Genomic DNA, 22193 nt, shown 5'->3' on the forward strand with positions numbered 1-22193 from the left:
GTACATACCTGGCTCATTTTTGGCAATTCCTTTTCAGTTTTAGTATCCTTTTCTTTGGCTAGATCCTTCAGCATCTGCTTCAGTTGCTTTTGGTAATCTACTGCATCACCTTTTTTGGAGCAGACATAAAAAGGATAATTAATTTTCAAGTCATGGAGTAAATTTACATTTCCAAATAAACCCCAGAGAGCAGAGATAACATGGTAGGGATCACAAGTGGGAAGTTGGTTATCTCATGCACTCACGTGAGAGAGCCATTCTGGACATACCGTTTGATTTTCCAATGATCAGTGGTCTTGATGTTGACAGCAAAGGATTCTTTAATGGTGACTGGCTGTCTCGTTCATTTTCTGTGAGAGCTATCCAAGTAATGTGACAAATTTAATCCTTTGAATTAGACATAACGGTAATTTATTTTTCTATATTTTGCATACTTGATGAAAGCGAAGTAATTGTGCAAGGAACATCGAGGAACATCATTGAATCATGCTGTAAAATGTTCCTGTAAGATGAGGTGCTGCACTTGGAAGCTTGCCAAGAACTGCACATTTAATTAAAAACTTTGCACAGAGGAACTACCACAGAATTTTGTCACCTAATCAAAACTGGATCAGGATATACAAGGAGATGTCTAGTGTACATGGAGTACAAGCCACTCAAAAACATTATTTCAGTTCGTATTTTGTCTGGAAGTAACCATAGAATTTACTGCAGAAGATCTCTGAATGCAGCAGATGTGTGAGCTTTGACATTGTAATCTATACATTTCATCCAAAAAGGTTCCATTTGTAATTAACAGAGTAATTTGTAAAATGCAGCGAGTGTAACTACAAATGCACATCCTGTATGCTCCAAGCTGGAAGGAAGCAACATGGGGTTCTTCATTAAGTTAAGCAGCTTTTTCCCAAAAGCAAGAGATTTTTTTGGGAAACTGAGTTATTAATTTTCTTTCAGATTTCTTACCTGGTGGGATATGCAGCTTATAGAGTAACTTTATCTTTTCATTCATCTCTCCATTATACATAACATCTGCAAGGAAAGTAAAGAACAAGGAGGAAGTGAACTGGAGCATTTACTTCCACAGTTTAAAATAAATCAGGTATGTCTCTGTGCACAAAGGACTATTGTTTACATGGACAATAAACATATGGCCAGTGTTTAACTTCATGTTGTGCCTGTCAATGAGGAACAGCAGGTGACAGCCATCTGTTTGGTCTTTGTTCTTGTGAAACAGACTGGGAGCACCTCACCCTATGGAGCTTCAGCATCATTTAAAAATATCAAGGAGGATGGCAGGGAATCTAGTAAAGGCTGTTTGCTGCCACAGGTTTACAGAAATGCGAGGGAGGAGACAGATCATGTTGGGGACATCATACATATTCATATGTATGATGTTCTTACATAGTATTTCTCCCCTTCAGCCCTCACTGCTGTTCTATAGGGTAAGCCCAAAGGAGGTAACTATTTCACATGTAATATAATTCACATTTTCAATGACCAGTAAAAATTAGATTCTAAACTTTCAAATGCACTGAAATACTGTGGAGAACTTTTAATTTAAAGTTGTATCCCTCTAAGAATCAAATAAAAAGAGAATACAGGGTGCTTTAGTGTTCACACTAAAAAATCTAAAAATCCTAAGTGCAAAGAATACAAAATCACTGATTTTTACCGAAGTTTGAATTTCATTTTTCTCCACATGAGGTCAGACATCCGTTGAGATCTGCCACTTTCTCCTCAGCCAGATTTTGGACAGGCAGTTTTACCTATTAGGACAGCTGGTGGTCTCAAGACCAACCCTAGCATAGCCCTCAGTCACTGCTGGCCCGATTTTTTGTGTTCTGCTTACTGCCAACATGCACAGCAGGCAGCAGTCAGCTGTGTAAGGTTAAGTCTGCAAGAAGCAATTTCAAAGAGCTACATTGAGATTTCAGAGGTATACTCAGAGCAACAACTCAGTAGAGAGGATTTCCCAGCGTTCTGCACAGACCCAAATATAATTCTTCACTCATACAAGATTTTCAATAAAATTACTATTGTCTGAGAAATATTCTAATACAACATTCAATCACGTCCTCAGGCTGTCTTTTAAATCCAATTGACTTCAGATGATTGAAACACAAAAACAATCAGTAAAGGTCACTGATGCAAGGAATTACACGTAGGGGGATAGAATATAAGAAAATAGTGTAGAAAGTAATCTTACCCCTAAAGGAGTTGCAGCTGGGCCAATTAACAAAGATAAGGAAGAGGCCTGACTTTAACAGGCCACAGCTGTAACCAATGAGAAGAAGAGTGCTATAAAAGAGTGGGGTGGCTGGCTGAGAAGGGAACTGGAGTCAGTTGGCTACCTTTGTGAAGAAGAAAGAGTCAGTGCTTGGAGGAGCTGCCCACAAGAAACACCAAGAATGTATGAAACCTTTGCAATAAGAAGTCAACAGTATGGAACCCCTGCTGTAAGATGACAACAACACAAGCCGTAAAAACCATCTTGTGTGCCAGTTACATGGCATTTTACCACTGCTGTCTACCCCTGTGCCAACCCCAGCTCTGCCCCCGGCCCAGCCGGTACCCAAGCAGCTGGCGAGCGCCTTGAACTCGATGAGCTGGTCCATGTTGTCGTCCAGCAGGCGGAAGGTCCTGTGGGCCAGCAGCTCGGTGTGCTCCCCGCAGGTCCAGGGCGAGAGCAGGCGGAACAGGCCGGCAAACTGCTGGGCGTCGATGCGGTACTGCTCGGCGTACGGCCGGCTCGGGTCGTGCCGCTCCGGCACCGCGCTGCCGCCGGCCCAGTAGCACCTCAGCAAGTGCTCCCTCTAGGAGAGAGGGACACACAGAGCGCTTGTTGTGGGGCATGGCAGCAGGAAAAGGCATTCACACCAAACTGCACTGGAACGTGCTCAAAAATTGCTCTGCAAGATGTCATCGTGATACCAAGACCATTCTTGTGAGAAAAAGCAAATCTTTCACCCGAGCAGCCAGCCCCTCTCACAATTTCCAGGGGATAATTAATAAATATGAAGGGAGACAGGGCAGATTCTTGAAAAAAAAATCAGTGGGCTACTGAAACTGTTTTATCACATCTGACCCAGCATGTTCCTTAGCAGCCAAAGGTACAGAGGGTCACCTCTGTAAAAAATGTGGAGTAAGCGCAGGCTTGGCCTGCTCATTTATTCTCTCTCACACCTCTCCATATGGATACTGTAGCATTAGTCTTCTGTTAGGGACAGGCAAAATAAAGAGTCCCAATTAAGCAAGCTGTGTCCCTGGGAGCGCAAGGGAAATAAAAAAGGAACCACTAGCAGAAAATGAAATTAGGGGAAGCTAGTCAAAGATCAAAACCACTGAAGAACAAGCCCCAGCAGCATCATCTTACAACCACTAATGGAGGCAGGATGCAGCTGCTCTTGGTGACAAAGCTGTGCAACACTAACAACATACCACAGTCATTTTCTCAGTATTTATGGCTATGAACACAGAAGAAATGGTCCATTAAGGGAAATAATTACAGCTTGAACCTCTAAATCAAGTATAGTTGTACAAGCATAGATGTCCCTGTCTCCAACTTTATTGTGTGTTTTATCAAACATCAGCTTGACAGAAAGGAACTGAAACTGCTTTTAGTTTAAAAAAAAAAAAAGAAAAACAAACCTGTGAGAAAATTTGGAACAAATGGCAAGGACACAAGGTTGTGGGATTTCTTCCCCCCATGGAGAAGAGAGTCTGCCTTTAAAGAGCATTTAGAGAACAAGATTTAAAAGCACTGCCAAGTTCCCAATGAGCACAGCTACATAATATTTAATTTATTCTGCATGTGAAAGTTAACAGAAGCTAGCTTGTCAGGGACCATGTCCAAGCAGAAAGTTAGAAAGGCTCTCAGGAGCAGTTCTCTGAACAATCAGTACATTGCTGTTCCTCTTTAAGAACTGCACAACCACAGAAAGGACAAAATGGCAGGATCCCACCCAGGGAGCACAGCCCAGGCAGAGGATACGAGGTACTGATGCACTGCCAAGCAACAGCTGGAAGTTATGCCCAAAGAAGCCTCAATGAGGTACATCCCCTGCTTTTCAGGGAGACCAACCTTGAACAAGTCATACAATTCCTCTAAATCTTCAGGAAGAATTGAAACGTCTGGGATGACAACTCGGAGCTTAAAAAGAAAGAAAATCATGTTAGTGACATCACCGACACAGGCAGACTCACGAGCTGTCCTTAGCTGAAAACCACTATTAAAAAAATCTTTGTGCTGTTTCCCTCTTCTTTAGGTGCACCAGTTGGACAGATCCATGAAAAGAGAAATCCCTCAAGGGCCATTAGAAACAAAGACAGGAAGTCGCTAAGCTACAGGTCACAGAGGCCAGGGAGGCATGGCATGGTGCTGTCTCTCCTCTTCCCCAGGCATCTGCCAAGGGCTGGCCACAGTCAGAGAAGGTGCTGGGCTGGACAGTCCTGCAGCTGTTCAGAACTTTAAAGCCACCCTAAACTACAATAATGCACATGGCTGCCAAAGGAAAACCATCAGCATCCCAGGACAGAGCTTTTTGCAGAGTCAGCAATGATCTTTCAAGACCTGGTGGCCCCTTTTTATAAACTAAACCTGTGCCTCCAGAGGCAATGCTGAGCTACCTCAGTCAGAGCAACAGCCTGCTCACCACGTTCTGCTTGGTGGTATCTTCGTGGCTCTGCAGGACACGGATGCGGTGTTTGTAGCGCATGTGCTCTATCTGTTCCACAGAGTGGTCTCCAAATTTCTGTAAGACAGGAACAGAAGTTTATTATTTGTGTTGTGTTTTATTATTTTTTCCTGTATTATTATTATTTCCTGTATTAATTGGAAATACACTTATATTAAAGTGCAGTGAGACCTTGAAGAAAAAGCATACACAGTCTATATTTCATCTAGGTACCCATACTACACCTAGTCTTGTGCATGAGAGCACTTCAGTCATGGAATCTGTAAAGATGTGTATTAACTTTCAAAGCATCTAAAGTGAATCAAACCTTCTTCTTTAAAATTCTAACTTAACTGACTAGAAGATACAAAGAATTCTTTTACCTCATAGGAGTCATGAATCAGGTTTGCTATTTCAGTCACTGGAGAGGGCTCCTGGTCATCACTGAAGAATGCATGGTGATTACCAATAGGTGGCAGAGGGCTTTCCTCGTTTTTGACATGCTCTAAAAACCTGAAGAGAGGAAATGTATAAGAACACAGATCACATTGCACTGTGCTCTTCTCAATTCAAACATGCAGAAGGCCTTATGGCTCAGAGTTAGAAATAAATTGAGTTTTGGGCAAGCTAGACTTTTCAAAAATGCCCTTGTGATTACTCATCTGAGGAACAGTAAGCCAGCCAAATGACTAAATGCTGCCCAAGGAAGAAAACTCCTGTCTCCTTGAAGTCTAGAGCAGGAAGCCTGTCAGTCCAGGGAAGGCACGGAGAGCAGCAGTAAATATTGCACGCTGACGCAGGCGATGCAGCTCTCGGAGTGCCAGGAAATTTCACAGGACATCTCGTCCGACGTGCAAAGCCATTGTTTGAGGCAGACACTGCGACAGCAGCAGCAGCAGCAGGGTGACAGAGAAGGGCCCTGGTGCCTACTGAGCAATGCCTTTGTTTTAGGGCAGAAGGGCCTGAGGTGAAAGCAGCACTCCTGTGTGGCCATACCTGCTCAGGATCATCAGGGCCTGCCCATCATCCTTGCTGTTACACAGATCCACAGCGTTGGCTTCCAGTATGGCCAAGCCCAGCTGGAAAATGGCTTTGATGCCATCATAGAAGAAGCAGTCCACAACATTCACAGCACTTTCCAGGGGCATGATGCTGAGGAAAAGGGTAAGGAACCAGGAAAGAGAGATGGAAGCTAGGGCTGTCAGATCCTTCATATGTTCAGCCAGCTCTGGAAGTTGCTCTTTTATAAGCTCTTCAAACACTGACTGGTCTACCTGAGCACCTACAAGTTATAAAGGAACAGCATTAGCCAGGACTGACACAGGAAAAAATTATTTTTAAGTTAATCACTGCTGTCAACTGTAAACTGCAAGACTTTCTTAAAATTTAAACATGAAAGGTACACACACATCTACAATGAAAAATGCCATTATCCTCCTGCTGCCCAACCCTTGTGTCCATAAACCTTATTGTACAACTTTCTGCAAAAAGTGTGTTAATTCTCCTAAGTGCCTTTAGGGTGCAATGAAACGGCAATAGCAGCAGCTGTTGGTCTTGGCTACAAAAGCACATAATAATTAAGTGCTAGCAAAAGCAATCTTAAAGCATTTTATTGCTCCACTTGGGATGTATGCAGTAAAAATAAGACAGTACACATTCCTCTCTGATGTATGTACTCAAGGAAGTGGGCAGGAAAGGTTTTGCTCTAAATGAGAAAATGTAGGATGGAAGTCCAGATATACCTACACACACCAGGCAGGAAGAATAGTATTTACAGGAAAGTACATGCACACAAACAAATATATACTTACAAGCATATGTATCTACATATAAAGAACAAAAGATTTCTGCAATGCCCAGAAAAAAGATTTCCTAACTGTCCCAACCAGTTTTTCCAAAGGAGCAGATCTGGGCTCTGGTTTAGCTACTAGTTCAGTTCTGCTTTGTCAGCAGCTGTTACAGAATCAATGTCGTTTCTTCTCAATGAAGTAGACTGTGTCTACAAACCAAATCTGCCACATCAGGGCTTTGACCAAAGACACTGCAAGTTAAAAATATTCCTGAATACAAAATGGAGTTAGATTTTCAATTATTTTGTCTTTCTTTTCAAGTTATTTAATTTCTTTCTTACAGTCCATATTCTGCTAATATTAGGACACAATTTTAATTGCTGAAACATATATATCCCTAGCACTCAAAACTTCTCTTGCTCAAAAGCAGAATATAACCTGAACAATTTGTGGCAGAGAGCCAGCATCTTTTGGCTTTGCATCCAATTCATAGGGAAAAAAATAGCTAAGACATTTCTCTGTCTTAGAACCTTTCACATCAGGCCAAAAGAGCTTCTGCTGGTGACTGAACAAACATTACAGCACCACAAATCAAAAATAAAAGCCCATGGTCATCCAAAAAGCTTCTAAGAAACACATCAAGCATGATGTTTTGAAGAAAAAGCTTCCCATAAGATTGAAGAAAAGGAGAAAAACAACTGGAGTTACTCAACAGAGGGCAATTTTTGTTTGAGTTTTTTAATAATCTTAATGCAAACAATTTAATAGCCATAGTTAACACAGACCCAAAAAACAGAGCTGGATTTAGAGGTATTTGAAGGAAGCCAGAGACAGATAGGCAAGACATATATAAATAGATCATTCCAGACTTAGAGACAGCACGAGCAAAACCAGAGCTTTAAAAGGAACATGCAACACTGCCCAGATCTTTCACAGACCTTCTTATAAAAAGTGCTGCCACTGTAGATGAAAGTGAAACAGTTGTATTAAAATGGACTTTTCTATTTTTTCATATGTTTTCATTTTTCATGAAATCTGAACAAATGAATCTGTATTACAGCATGAGACCATAACGAGGTAGGAAAATACCAGGGCATGCATTTGAAAAATGATGACCTTAGATGCAAGATAAATGACATCTTCAGGACTGAAAAGGCAAATCAGAGAAATGAAATAAGGTTTTCAGTGGTTCAAGAAATACAGTGTCAAATTGATGACAGTCTAACAGGTAAAGTGGGGTAAGATGCCCTGCTGGTTTATGCAGGAGATGAAAAAGTCATGGTAATTGAGAATAGGATATGCCTGACCCTTGCCACCACTCTTAACCCATACACAACCTGTTTGTATCTTGCACCTATCTGCCTATAATTTCCTCTATGATTGCAGAGACAAGAAGGACAGAGGGAATTCCTGAAGAAGGAGCCCTGCCTGCAGGCTTTTCCCATTTGCAAGCAGTGAAATAATGAAAAAGCTTATGAAAGGTGTCAGAGCTGGCAAGGCTGAAGGAGGGAGATAAAACTAAGAAGGCTGAGTAGGACCTAAGTTTTGAAAGCAAAAATTCTAACTAACTAAACACACATATAAATAAACAGAAGATTTTGAAAGTTATAAAGAAAAGGTCTGAGACAAAAGGAAGCTAAGAAGGCCTGTATAACCAAGGTCATTAATTTGGTAGCTGTTTGGAGTGCAGAGATTACAGGCTGACACTGCAGAGGAAAAGCACAGTGACGAGTAGCAAGGTCAGAGATCACCAAAGTTATTGAGAGATCAAAATTTGGACAAACAGTATTGGCAGGGTGCACAAAGAGGAAAAGTTTGGTCTTGGAAGTGTTATGCAGGAAGAAACAATACAAAGTTTAGACAAGAGCTGGTTGCAAATCAAAAAGAAGGTCGACTGAAATGCAGAGCCAAGAACACTAACTCAAGCAACAGGAACCAGAGGAGGGGCAGCGTGGAGAAGATCAGTAGCACAAATTTGGGCACGTTAAGTTCTAGGGTAAAGCAGAGCTGCAGAAATTGTGCTCAGTGAAGGAACTATGCTGCAAAACTGCACCAGTGCCACTCGCCAGGGAGAGCAGGGCAGCTTCCAAACTGAATTCCTGGCTCTTCACACTGTGAACTATGAGCTATGGCAGCAGAGAGACACAGCACTTCTTCCTTGGGATAAAGAGGGCCAGAAAACAGAGAGACAGGGCAACCAAAACTTTCAGCACTTACACAGTGTAGGCTGTAGCCATGGCAAGTGACAGGCAAGATACAAAGCACAAATCAAGAACAACTCAAGGCAGGGATATGGCTGGCCAGGTGAGACAACTCAGATGAGTAGCAGAGAATGCCACTTAAGGACAATAACCCAGCAAGCATCCAAAAGTTATGAGTAATCCAAAGCACACTGCTGATATCTAGAAATGCTTGAGTACTGATAGAGCTGTGTTTCTCTCCTTTAATCAGGGAAGGAGACAGACAAACATGGAAGTCAGTAATCAAAATAGGAGTTTAAAGTCATGTCTGGAGACAAGAAAAATTCTGACAAGTGGGACAGTTACAATGCTCAGAAAATACCAATGGCATTCAAAGCACCACAAAACATTCTAAGCATCCAGCTAAACTTTGGAGTAACTCAGCTTTAACTTACCTTCTTGCCAGTTCAGTGACAAGACAGAAACTGAGCAGTGACACAGTGTCGAGAGGGAGATATGACAACCCCATCCTTCAAGGAAAAGACTGGAAATCTTCTCAAGTGTCTCTTCCACTCCACAGGCAGCACAAGAGTGCCCAGACCATTCCTAGCTCCCAGAACCTCTACTGCCAGGGACTTGCTCCTGTCTCACTTTGTCACACGTGACCCTGGTCCCTCTCCTGCCACAGCAAGGGTGTAACAGCAGATGCTGCAGCTACAGACTAAGGTTAGCAATAAAAAGGGAAAAGCTACCAAACATTTCTGTAAGGGAAGGAAGTGACTGCAAAGAACATATGCTGCTTAGCCCCTCTCTTTCAGTGCATTAGGCAGTCTGCACAATGATCTTTAAAATAATGGCACTATGCAGGAGCACTATACAGCACCACACAGCACACACAGTGCATGGCACAGGGACTTGTACCAGCTCTCATTACAAAGGGCTAGTGCAGATGCAAGCCTGCACTGCTCCAGCAGCCAGGCAATTCAGAGAGTTCAGATCACAAAGCAGATCTTTCCTATGTTCATCTTAAACAGTCTGAGTCTCTAACACTGCATACCCCTAGCCAAGACCCACAAGCTCTTCTATTTATGTAACAGCCAAAAGTGTCCCCACCTTCTAACCAACAGGAAAGAAAAAAACCAACTGTGAAGTTGAGCATTTACAGATCGTGCAGCTCAAACCCTTCAGACCAAACCAGCCCTGGCTGGAATCTGAGCAGCCACTGCTGCTGTCCCTGCACAGCACACAAGTAGAAGGAGCACCTCATCCATGGGGTCTGGGCCCCAGCTGACCCTGAGCATTTCCCCAGCCCTGTGCCACATGGCTGCCCCTTCCCAGCCTGCAGGACAGGGAACACAGGCTCACCTATCACTCGGTGGTTGAAGTAATCCGGCAGCATCCGCTCACACACAGCAACCAGCAGCCAAAAGGCTTCTTCCTCTTTGGCATACAGGAGCAACACGGAGGTCAAAATGTTCATAGACTTACAAGGGCAAAGAAGAAAATGGGATTTGTTAGTGACAGCAAATCCTACTGACAAGAGCTCAACTGTGGCTATTTTTATAGAAAGAAAAGTAGCGTAACAGGATGTAAAGAACTAAGGAAAAAAAAAAGCAAGAAAAAGAGAGAATGCACAACAAATACATAATTGCAACCTACATGCACAGCAAGTTTTCCAAGCTTATTCGTGAGAGCAATAGGAAACAATGGAGAAAAGCACAGTACTGGATTTGCCAAGATACAAAGCGGGTAACTGATAGTGCAAGATGTTTTGGGGCTGCTTTCACTGCCCCTTATTCCAGTATCAGGACCACTCTGATGTTAATCAGAATTCAGGGAGCTGACCAGCTAGACAAATGACTTTCATCATTTATCATCAGTTTTGGAATAAAGTGGCAGAAAGGTTCATTAAGCCTGTGCCCCAGTGCACTACATAAAATCTCATCTGTGCAGGCCAATTCACCCTGCACTGCTGCCAAGTATTGTCCAAGAAATGCCCTTTTCAACAAACAGAAGCATCAGAAACAATTTTTTTCCCTTCCTGTAACTATAAATGCAGTTTGCAAAATGCTGAAGGAATATCGTTGGTAGAACAGAGCCTTTTGGTGAGACTATGTAGTTGTTTTCCAAGGAAAAATGACATTTAAATACCTAAAAATAACATTTAAATATCTACTTTTCCAACTAAAAGGTCTTTATTTATAAAAAGCACCACTAAAAGCACTCTTGAGAGAGCACCAGAAGGGGAGGAAGCAGCAGGGAGCACAATCCCTCGGGCGTGCCCCACCTGGCAGTATCCTATTTTGGGGTTCCTGTGCGCGTAGGCGGTGAGCACCCTCCGGAGGGCGGCGATCCCAGTCTCGCTCTGGAAGGCCGGGTGCTCGGGCAGCGAGCGGTGCAGGTCGCGCTCGATCTCCTCCCTGGCCATGCAGCACCTGCCCATGGAGGCCTCCACCAAGTGCACGTAGTAGCCAGGGTGCGAGGCCAGATCCGTCTGCGCGTCTGCAGCCGGCAGGAAGGGAGAAAGAGGAAGATGGGTTCAGCATCGTCCTTATCCACTCCCAAGTGTTGTGGGAATTACTGCTCAGAAGGGTATAAGCAAGGTGGCTTTCCCCAAGATCTGCGAATATGCAGGCCTAAAAGACAAAGCCCTAGCAGAACATACGTCTTAAAAACTAAGTATTAGCAAAGCTCACATTGTGGGATCTCAGCACCTCAGGACTGATGTGCAGAGTGACCGAGACCACCCTTGGGGGTCTCGGGAGTCCTGGAATGTTGCCAGAAGTGTCTGGTGGCTGGACTTTTTGATCCTACACGGGAGACGACACCTGTATGAGGATGGAAGGATTTCACTGGGGTGAATGGTGAAGGGATAAGTTAATTAGAGTGTGAAACACAGGGTTTAAGATTTCTGTACAGGGGGGTCTAAAGAAGTAAGATGGAGGAATTGGGGCGTGTCCTGTCCTTCTTCTTCTTCTTCTTAGCCTCCATCTTCTGTGGTGATGTTGGCACTTTGGGATTGGTTATTACTAAAAGTGCACTGGTCAATAAGGGTAAAAGGTATTGGGGAAAATTGATAAATATTGTATACATAATTTTGAGTATAAAGATAGGTGACCGCCCCGGGGGCTCTCAGTGTGCTCATGGCTGGCTTGCTGTGCAGACCTCTGTCGGGCCGAGAGAAAATCTTTTAGATAAATAACTAATAAACACTGAAGACCGAGAAAAAACCTGAAGCCTCTTCTCGTCCTTTGAAGCGCGGGCTGTCCAAGGCCATCCCTGAGCCTTTCCAGGCCATAAAACAGCCGGGAAACCGACATCACATGACACAACATCATTCAGAACACCCTGATTGAGCAAAAGATGTCTCCAGCAGGAAGTATTGGTTTGGGTTGAAAGTATTGGTTAAAGATCATCTCATTCCAACCCCCCTGCCATGAGCAGGGACACCTTTCACCAGACCAGGCTGCTCAAAGCCTCATCCAGCCTGGCCTTGAACACTTCCAGGGATGGGGCATCCACAGATTCTCTGGGAAACTCCTTCCAAGTGTCTCACCACCCTCACATGTTACTGGGAGAAATGTACTCAGCACTGCTCATATCCTTCAAGGAGGAAAAGCTCCACATTTACAAATGTCTGAGTATGCCATATATTGGACTAAGGACTAAACTTGAGATCACACTGTAGGCCCATTCTGGCTCTGCCATATCTGTCAATGAAATGAGCTGTTTTTTCCATTTCCAGTTTCTGTAAGCCCTGCCAGCATTCAACAAGAAGCAGGAGCAGGTCTGCCAACTTTGAGACTGTCATTATTTTGCAATAATCTGATTTGTCTAGGGCTAACTCAGTATTTATGCTACAATCTAATTGCTGCTTGAAGATTAACATTGTTTTATGAAAACATGATGCTAATTTTAAATTACATAGATTACAAAGATGTTCTTTTGATTCTTCTGTATGTCATATGATATCATCCTGAGGTAAAACTTTTACACATCTATCCAGGTACTTCCTTGCATTTATTAGTTCAGTTCAGATCATGTCTTTTCCTTAAGCAGTATCACAGGTCCCATGTAAAGGACATTAATTGCCCTTGAGAAATTTCTTGCCTAAATGTTTTGCCATCTCCAGAATCAGATGATGCCTACGGCAATATTTCTAAGCATGCCCACCTGAGAAAAGCAGCCAGAGTTTGCCTCTTAAGGACTCGGGAATTCCCATAGCAACAAGTTTTCTGATTTTCTCTGTGCGAAACATGCACACGGTTCTGCCATACTCCACGAAATGGTCATCCCACAGGCTCTCTTTGATTTGCTCCCTAGACTGGGAACAAGAACATACATTAAAAATAAAAAACATCATGTGAGAACTGGTAAACAAAAGCATTTCACATATTAGAAACTCCACTACCAATGGAAATGGGAAGTCTGCTCCAGGGACTTTGACTTTCCCCACTTTGCATATTTCATTCACCACACAGCGATAAAAATTAGAAATATTTACCAGAATGAAATGAAGGGAGAAGAAAAAAAATCCAACCAAATAAAAAAGTTGTCCTGTATCTAACTTCTCCAACCAATACAGAATCCATTTTACTAAAAACATCTGTCTGAATATAACCCTAGCTTTTCAAAAACAAAACCTAAATCTCCTACAGCTTTCCCCAAATGTTACATACCTTTCCAAAATCAAGGCCTGGCATTCCTGACTGATGAAAGTCTGACCTTAGTGCTTCTGCATTGAGCAAGTAATTGTTCTCCTTTTCACATTCACTTCTCTCTTTCCCGTGTGAAGCCTCTGTTCCCAGACACGCAGGCTCATCATCCCCCAGCGTGCACATGGATCCAAAGGCAAGGCTGTTCTGCAATGCCAAATCAAAGTGGTAATGACTGAAAAGGCTAAGAACTACATCCTCAACTCTCCTCAAGACAGAGCTGGGTTACCCTTTGCCTTTTGCATCAAAACCTTTAACACCTTTCAGGAAGAAAGGTCTTACTCAAGACTTTATACAAATTGTCATTCATTTGCATGTCAGGAAAAGGGTTGTTACTTTAAAACAAAAGTTGTTAGCCAATTCTAAGTGTCCTTGATGACAAGATACCCAACAGTCTTCTACTGTTATGATTTGAAAGACAAAATCACAAAACAATTTAGGTTGGAGAGGTCTATCATTTTCAATGCCCTGCTCAAAGCAGGAGCCCTCAGCCCTGGTTGCTGGAGTCTGTGCCCAGTCAAGTTGAGTAGCTCCAAGAAAGCAGAGAGCACTGCTGCTCTGGGCAGCCTGGTCCAGTTCTGCCTAACCATGAGGGGAAATCTCTCTTTATCTGTTTAGATTTTTCCTTGCTAAACCTTGAAGCTGTGGCTGCTTCTCTTTCCACTGGCATATGGAAGGAGAGTGTGCCTTTATCTTCCAGCTTGCCACTATTTGGCTGAGGAAGCCCTGCTCCCTCCACCTCTCCTTATAAAGCATGTGTTCCAGCCCCTGACCATCCTATAGCCCTCCACTAGACTTACTCCAAATTATCAATGCTTTTCATGTGTCATCAAGCAGAGTCAAACCTGGACACAGTACTCCTTATCAGGCTCGTAAACGCTGAATAAAAGGGAATAGCAACATCCCATGGCCTGCTGGTTACAATCCTGCTAGTACAACCTGATATGGGGTTGTCCCTCAGCATTGTAAGAGCACACAGCTGACTTACAGGCTCAACTTGTTCATGACTCCTCCTCCTTTCCCACACAGCTGTTCTCCAACCAGCCGGTTCCCAGCCTCTCCTGTCACATGGGCTTGTTTTGCCAGGTTTCACATTTGCTTTGTTGAACTTCGTGAGGTCTCTATCAGCCCATTCCCCCAAACTATGGAGGTCACTGTGAAGGGCAACCCAGCTGCCCATCCCAGTCCCTGCTCTCCCCAGCATGTCAATCACAACTATGCTGTGAGTGTCCTCTATCCCACCAGCCAGGTCTTCAAAGGTGGCATCAGATAAGCATTGGCTCAAGATCAATTTGGGGGCCTCCCAAAGAAGGCAGGACACTGGAATAATGGATATTAAATTATTAATAAAATAAAAGCTCAGTACCTGGTTGTTATTTTGCAAGTTGTTGCAGTGCAATGTGTTGCTGGAGTTCACCTCTTTGAACCTCTGGAGCAGGTTCTCCACCAAAGTATCTCGGTCCTTCAGCTCAATGAACTGAAAAGCTGTCTTACTCCTTATGCTAACAATGATGGGATTAGGGAGAAGGCTTGTGTCCTCCATCTTCTCTATACTGATTACCTTTCCCAGAGACATTACAGAAAACACATTAGGCACCACATCCACAAAAACATATTCAGATCTTCTACATGTACCAAAACACAGCATTTCATATTCATGCTTTAAATGTGGTTATTCATATTGGCTTTCTTTGATCAAACACATCCAACTGCCTGAAGTTCATGGTCTCTCCAGAAGCTCAAAGCAGATGCCAAAAAGTATCCCAGATGCTTTTTTATTTTTCCTAATTTACTTTGCAGCCCAATTCTAAACAGCAGACTGAGGGGAAAGATAAGAAAGGAGTGTATGATTAAAAAAAATAATTATAAAAGGATCAACTTGATCGAATTCTGGGTGTGGAGGAGGAAATTTACTTTCCCACCTCTGAAGATGGGAAAAAACAGTTGTTTTGCTAATTTTTATTATGTATACAGAAAACACTGTTCTCATATTGTTTTCTGTTTCTGCAACAGTGGAAGGTAAGTAGCTACAGTTACGATATGATTTGGATGTTACTCTATTATTAGTCCAGGATGAAAGGAAAGCTTTAATTAAGAGATCATAACAGCCTTGTATCCACAGCAGATAAGGCAGGTGTTAGCTGACATCTTCCTTCTCCTGTTCTACTCCCACCACCTTCCCTTGTGCTCTCCCTCATTTAAATTCATCTATTGATTTCATGGAAACTTGTTGGCGCATCACTGCATGCATAACATCCCCTCTTTCTCTCTGCCCTACAGCCTGGAAAAGTACCCATAGGTTTGTTAAAGGCTGTCTATGGAGGGAAAGCTCAACACTAGTGCTGATCCCAGGCAAGGATGCTTTTGCATTGCTGGAATAGGTCCAGGCCAGTCTCCATCAACATCAAGATGTGTTTGTGGAGCTGGGAGAGGAGCCCTGTCCAAGTCTTGGGCCAAGCAGACTCTGTTTTTGCAGTGTTCTGTCCTGCTGCATTACCTGTCCATACTTCACTTTGAGGATAGTTTTGAATCACCCATATTTTTAGGAGCTCAGGCCCTAAGGAGTCCCAGAACAAGCTGTACAACCATCCTGTAGGCAGGATACACACAAACATTCTGCTCTTTTTCATCAAACAACACTTAGGGTAGAAAAAGGCAGATAAGGATCCAAAATTAAACAAACAAAAAACTCTACCTCTCTAAGTGGGATGATCACAGTGCAGCAGCCATTTTCTTTACTGGCAAAACAGATGTAACTGTCTGAAGTATACATTGTCCCTGCTGTGTGACAGCGACTGAAGGGCGTCCAGAGAGAGCAGTCCACAACCTCGTGCAGCTTCTCCTTCCTGGGCAATCTGAAGAAGGCCCGAAAGAATTCATTCTGTGCTCTGGCTTCAAGATCCCTTAAGAAAAAGCAGCAAGAACGAATCACAAGATCCCGAAAGTCAGGACATGCAGTGTGAGGTTAACTTTTCTTGTGGGCCTCACCAAGAGCAAGGAATACAGAATAAAAGCACCATGCACAGCAATCTTCAGTGCTTATGTGAACAGAGCACTGCAAGCAACTTTGAAATAAGTTAAAAGGAAAACATTCTCAATAACTGCTTGTTCAACAATAAGGTCAAAAGCAACTAGTATAGCGACTAGGAAGGGAAAGGACACTAATTTGAATCAGCTGTTTTGCTGGTTTGGGGGATTTTACATTATTTTTTAACCACACATTTTCTATGGCTGCTGTATGACTTTACAGACTCGAAGAGTTACAAATTTCAGTGCCCAGGAGACAACTAAATCTTTAATCTGATGAACACATATTGAGCAAGGGAGATTAGCCTAATGTTCCTTGTTTCCCTTCACAGTAGCATTACCAGCATCACCCCAGGGACTTGCACCTGTGCCCAAAAGTAATGCATTTGCTCAATGACTACTTCCAAAGTGGTCAGTAACAGAAGTGTCAATGATGGTGGCATTTACATGATGGAATCCTTAACTTGCAGAGGTATCAGCAAGAGAACCCTCAGAACAGTTTCAAAATGCAGAACAGTTTCAGGTCACTTACAGACTCAGCTGGGATTAACAGCACCAGCCACACTCAGTTTGAACTTGGCCTCCTTCCAGCCACCCATCCACATTTAAGTGAAGAGAAAAGTTTAAATAAATGAAACTTTCATTACTGAGCCATGGTTATACAGACTTGGCTTTGGGGACTTATTTTTCTTCTCCTTTCTTAATGAAGAAGCCTGCAGTAAATTAGAGAACTACGCAATTACATTATGAACAGGCCATGGCTATTAGCTCACCAACAGCAGCTCCAGAAACATTAGGGCTCAAATTCTATTATTTTCTTTATTACAAGTAAATTTTTCCTAGCATGATTCACCTTAGGGAAAAGAAAAAAAAAATTGATTTTGTGCCACTGAAAGAATTTAAAGCGTGGGCTGAAGCACAACAGGGAGTGGTACCTTGGTGCTGTAAATCCCCTCTCCACTCCCTCCTTCACCCACCTCCTTCTGCAGACACCTTCCCTCTGCCCCAGCCCTGTTCCCTGTTAAAATATATGTTGAGACAAAGGAAGCCACTGGCTCAATAAGTAAATAAATTATTTGTTTGGGTTTTGGGTTTTTTGTTTAGTTTAATCCATAGAAAAAGACTTAGCCACAAGAAACAGGGAGGAAGACAATCCAGAACAGAGACCTGAGAAGGGAGGATCTGTATCTGCAAGCAACAGAAAAGACAGAATGCGCTCAACCAGCGTTCAGCTTCTGCTTCCTTCTCAAGCATTATCTTCCTTAATAATATTATCCAAAGAAAGCAAATAGTCTCCTGTTTTTTTCACAAAGAGAAACCCTCTTTGTGAAGAAAGACAAAAAGGTTGCTCCTGAGCTGAAATTCCACAGCGAGAGTAACTCTGATAAGTGCCTGCAGCGATCTACCATTGTGACAAAGCTGGATCAGGATATGCCTCCTAGTTAACTCACCACTAAAATATTTTCCATTTCTGCACAGCACAGATGAATGCTGCTGATAGCATCTGCAGTCAGGTCTGGTAGAGCTCTGCTCTCCTGCTATTGTGCTGCAAGGTAAGAGCCCCCCAGCATCTACTTGGTTGTGGAGATTTCTTGACCTTTATGTGAAAAGAGGCCTTACACTGAAGAGTGGGCCCTCTACTGAGGCATGCATGTCTGTTATTTAAGAGCTGACTGTTTCCTATGCTCCAAAATCTGAAGTTTCTGAGTTTTCAGGATTTTCCTGCATTTCCTGGGGCTGTGGGCTCCACATGCAGGGACTTTCAGACAACAAACCACAGGATTCTAAGCTGAAGAAGAATGACAGTCACATCTGAAACCAAGTAAATTCACCAGCACTGTATCCACCCCCACTCACCCGTGGAAGGCTGCCAATCCCAACATCCCTGGAACTGCCTGTCCCCCCATGACTCACACAGGGACACCACAGGGAACACACCACAGCCAGGGCTGCCCAGACACAAGCGCTGAAATGGGCCAGCTTGCTTGGGGCAGGGATCCCAGAATAAAACATGGTAGCAGAGGGACAAGATCCTGTCAGCACCTACCACTGTGGGCTCAAACAAGAGGTTTCATTCTAAAGTTGAATACCAAGACTATATTTCCTGTTAAGCAAGCAAATTCTAGGGCTTAAAGGTCTCCCTTCATAGACACAGACAAACAAAATTAGAGTTTGTTAAAAAAAACCCCAACCCTACAACTCTAAAAAATCCACAAACAAATTTAGCTCCTAAAACAAGACAGGCAATTTTTTAAATAAAATACAACAAAGATGGGCCACATCACCGAGTTCCACAGCTTCCATTTAGAGTTTCACAAGACCTCCAACACCAAACAGAAATGCAATCTTTCTACTTGCACCCCTAGCTGTTCTAAAATTTCTACTCTTGCTTAACTATTTCCAAGTCAGTTTGGTTTTTAAGCAAATGCAGGATACTGCAGTGGTACTTAAATAAAAAAAGGAAAGCTATCATTATGTTAAAATAATGTTTATTGAGTATTTACACAAGCATCAGAAGAATAAAAGGCAACAAGATGCAACTGCCTTGTTCCCTACTTTTCAAAAAACTCAGCAATTCCTTCTGAGTGCAGCTCCCAACCTGTGTGTTATGGGATCGTGGACTGCCTCCAACTCCAGCACTTCAAAGTGAAAGGCAAGCCTGAACTGCAATAACTCCTTGTGCATGACCCCCACATTACCTTCCAAGAGCTTTAAAATAAAGGAAATAACACACACAGGTCTAACAAAATGCCTAAAACCATCAGGATGCTTCAAATGCTGTCCTCACTGTCAAATGTTTTTCTGTGCTTTAAATCCAGCAGAAGCCAACTTGGCAAGATTTTAGCTCTGCTGAGTCACTTGTAGCCGGTCTAAAATCTAAACAGCCTTGCTGACCTCTTGCTTCAAGAGACAGATTACTACATTCTTCTTACTATTGAGACTCCAGAAAGTAAGATACTTTGGAAATAATACATCCAACAATATATGTCTTGTTTTTTAAAAGAACTGCTAAATTTATGTGGGAAGAAAGGCTTCTTATAAGCAAGTCAGGAGATGTTATCTGAGAAGAGCCAACATGGACTTGTCAGGACACATGTAAACTGAACACCATTCCCTTACACAGCAGGAACACTAGACTTGTAGATGAAGGAGTTGCAATGAATGTTTTAGCCAAAATTTATGAAAGTCTTGATATAGCCTCTCATGGAACTAATTAAACTCGAACTGGTAAACTGTTGGACCAAGACAGCTGCAAAAGAGTGCCTCAAAACACAGCCCTTCAGGGCTTCCTAATAAATTAGAAGGTTGTATCAAGAGGACCCCCTTGGGAATCTGTCCTAGATTAGCTTCTGTTCAATGTCTTCATTAGCAACCTGTATGATGGATCAAGAGACTGTCATTAAACCTGCACTTGATGCAAGGCTGGTAGAGGCTAATGAACATAACAAAAGGATGAAATTCAGATTTATAGTCATAAATTTAGGGGATGTTGTGGAAAAAAAAATTACAAATATTTTCAGCTGTACATCATAAGCTTCACAAATGCAGCACGGAGATGAACTCCACCAGGAGCCATCCCTGGATGTTACAAAGGAACACACGCTGAACAAGAGCCAACAGCCTCATGCTCACAGGAGGAACAGGAACACTGGCTGGGCTGCAGAAGTTCATGGCCACCAAGATGCAGCATGGCAGTCCCAGAACTGGCAATGTTACTGGGGCAATTCTATATCCCACCACCATGCACCTGCCCCCACATGGCATCAGTGATGAATGTCCAGGGAAGAGTGACCAGAATGGCTAAAATCTACTGATAAGAAAACCCTGGTGGAAGTAGGGCAGTACAGGTTTAAAAAAAAAAAAAAAAAAAAGAAAGAAAGAAGATACACATCAACCCCCAAACACACAAATGATTGCTCTAAGTGAGCACAAAATGCTCTAATGAAAGTGAGCACTTCTGATCTCTTCAATAGTACTGAGTAGAACAAAAAGTGACAGACCCAAAAAGTGTGGCAGATTCAAGTTAGACTTCAGACTTCTAAGTGACAGAACAGTGAAGTACTGGTATGGATCCTGATATGCCCTTTACTGCAAAACCTAAAAAACACATTGCAAATCACAAAGAGATAACCCAAACCCTACCTTTTGCTACAGAGATGCAATAAAAGGAACTTTTTTCTAGTCACATTCTACTTGTTGCTCAAGGTTTAAAGCATTCTCAGATTCTGTCTCTGAAGGAATAAATGCAGATTGAAGTGACATTTATGACTCAGGATACTTCAAACAGTTTCCATTGAGCTTAGATCACTGTTAACAACCTTCTTTGCCTTCACATGAAGCAAAGTCATTCTCACTGGTAACTCACAGTTAAACATGAAGAAAAAAACCTGATGTGGTTAGAGCCTGGGAAAACATATCACACTATTGAAACCTTACTTATACCAGCACTAAAGCTTTGAAATTGTGGGTTCTGCTCTGGAGAATTTCTCACTACATTTGAGAAATGAAATGGGTACTTTTACATCCTGAAAGAGATGGAAATTAGAAGTACAAGAAACCTATACCAGAAACTGCTGCAGCCTTTAAAAAAAAAAAAAAAAAAGAAAAAATAGTTACCATATGTGTTCCAGTAAAATTCTATGGCACACACATATGCCTACAAGAAATGGCAATTGTAGGTACCAAACACATCAGCTTTATTTTGCTTTTTATGGCAATTACCTCCATTGCCATTAATCCCTTCATAATTCATTGTTCTGTGCATAATAATTTCATTAGACAGCACAAAAAACTGCATACTGACTTATTTGACTCTGGCCATGATATAATGTATGTCACAGGCTGTGGGCCTAATCCCACGGCCCCTCTGAGTCCCATCCCTCCACTGCTCAGTAAGATGACTCCAGGAGCCTCAGGAATGGAAAAGGTTTATGGTTTTCAGACTGTAGAATAAACAGGTCGTGACAGCACTGAAAATGTATTTTTATAAAAATAAATATATTGAAACAAGCCTCTCACAAAAGAAAGTCTAGCAAACACAAGACACCTACAACTTCATTAATTTGTCAGAGCTGGAACAGTTCAAATGATATAAATGTCTGCTTTCATTTTCATAGATTATTATTTGCTTCCAAATCATGTACAAGAACTAACAATGACAATTAGAAGGAACATGTTGAGAGGAAAGTAATTGTTCTTGTAGTACTAAAATGGCTTCAAGAAAAAAAGCAGCAACCAGAACTTCATACACCAAAAAAGAAAAACATTCCCCCCAAAACATGTTAACACTAAAAACCAGTTTATCCACTGTTCAAACTACAGTCTTGCTTAATCACCTTACATCAAAGTGGTTGCTGAAGTGGGACAAAGGGCACCAGAAACAGCAACTTATCCAACCACTACCTAATTAATGCAGAGTAAATGGGATTTTGGTATCATCCATGCCATCCCAAGTCACAGTACAGGTTAGAGAACATCTTGACCAGGAAATCTCCAGTAAATATATTTTTATCCTTCCTTCTCCCTGTGCTCCTTTTACTTTCTTTTTTTTCTTCTTTAGTTGGAGGGAAGGAGAGAGAGAATCAGTTTGAATAAGTGTGTGAGATGGTTTCTCTTGCTTGACCACTAATGGGCACACTGCTCTTCAAAAATGCCACAAGGTACTTACAAGATGATTCCCTGAGAGCCCCTTTTTATAGCATATTACTAAGCTTATGCTTTTCTTTAAAACTGTAATTTTATTTTCTTTCCATTCAGTTAGTATCCCTGATTCAAAGACTATTTTGGGAAATGACAATGACAAAAATT

General features: G+C 42.3%; 1 protein-coding gene across 3 annotated transcripts in view; it reads right to left on the reverse strand.

Annotated features, from left to right (window-relative positions):
• TBC1D8 (TBC1 domain family member 8) overlaps nt 1-22193 on the reverse strand; it is a 49631-nt gene that overhangs the window by 2170 nt on the left and 25268 nt on the right. For 2 of the 3 annotated variants that reach the window (XM_063149798.1, XM_063149797.1), the window contains exons 6-19: nt 16054-16261; nt 14725-14919; nt 13323-13505; nt 12817-12967; nt 10931-11145; nt 10009-10126; nt 5670-5955; nt 5057-5186; nt 4653-4751; nt 4082-4150; nt 2573-2813; nt 964-1029; nt 270-359; nt 9-109 (exon numbers count right to left, since the gene is read on the reverse strand). In XM_063149798.1, the coding sequence (XP_063005868.1) occupies nt 9-109; nt 270-359; nt 964-1029; nt 2573-2813; nt 4082-4150; nt 4653-4751; nt 5057-5186; nt 5670-5955; nt 10009-10126; nt 10931-11145; nt 12817-12967; nt 13323-13505; nt 14725-14919; nt 16054-16261 (2152 nt within the window). The remainder of the gene's footprint in view (nt 1-8; nt 110-269; nt 360-963; nt 1030-2572; nt 2814-4081; nt 4151-4652; nt 4752-5056; nt 5187-5669; nt 5956-10008; nt 10127-10930; nt 11146-12816; nt 12968-13322; nt 13506-14724; nt 14920-16053; nt 16262-22193) is intronic. The other variant, XM_063149799.1, reaches the window with a different exon arrangement.

This window comes from Melospiza melodia, chromosome 2, assembly GCF_035770615.1.
Source record: "Melospiza melodia melodia isolate bMelMel2 chromosome 2, bMelMel2.pri, whole genome shotgun sequence".
Classification (NCBI taxonomy): domain Eukaryota; kingdom Metazoa; phylum Chordata; class Aves; order Passeriformes; family Passerellidae; genus Melospiza; species Melospiza melodia.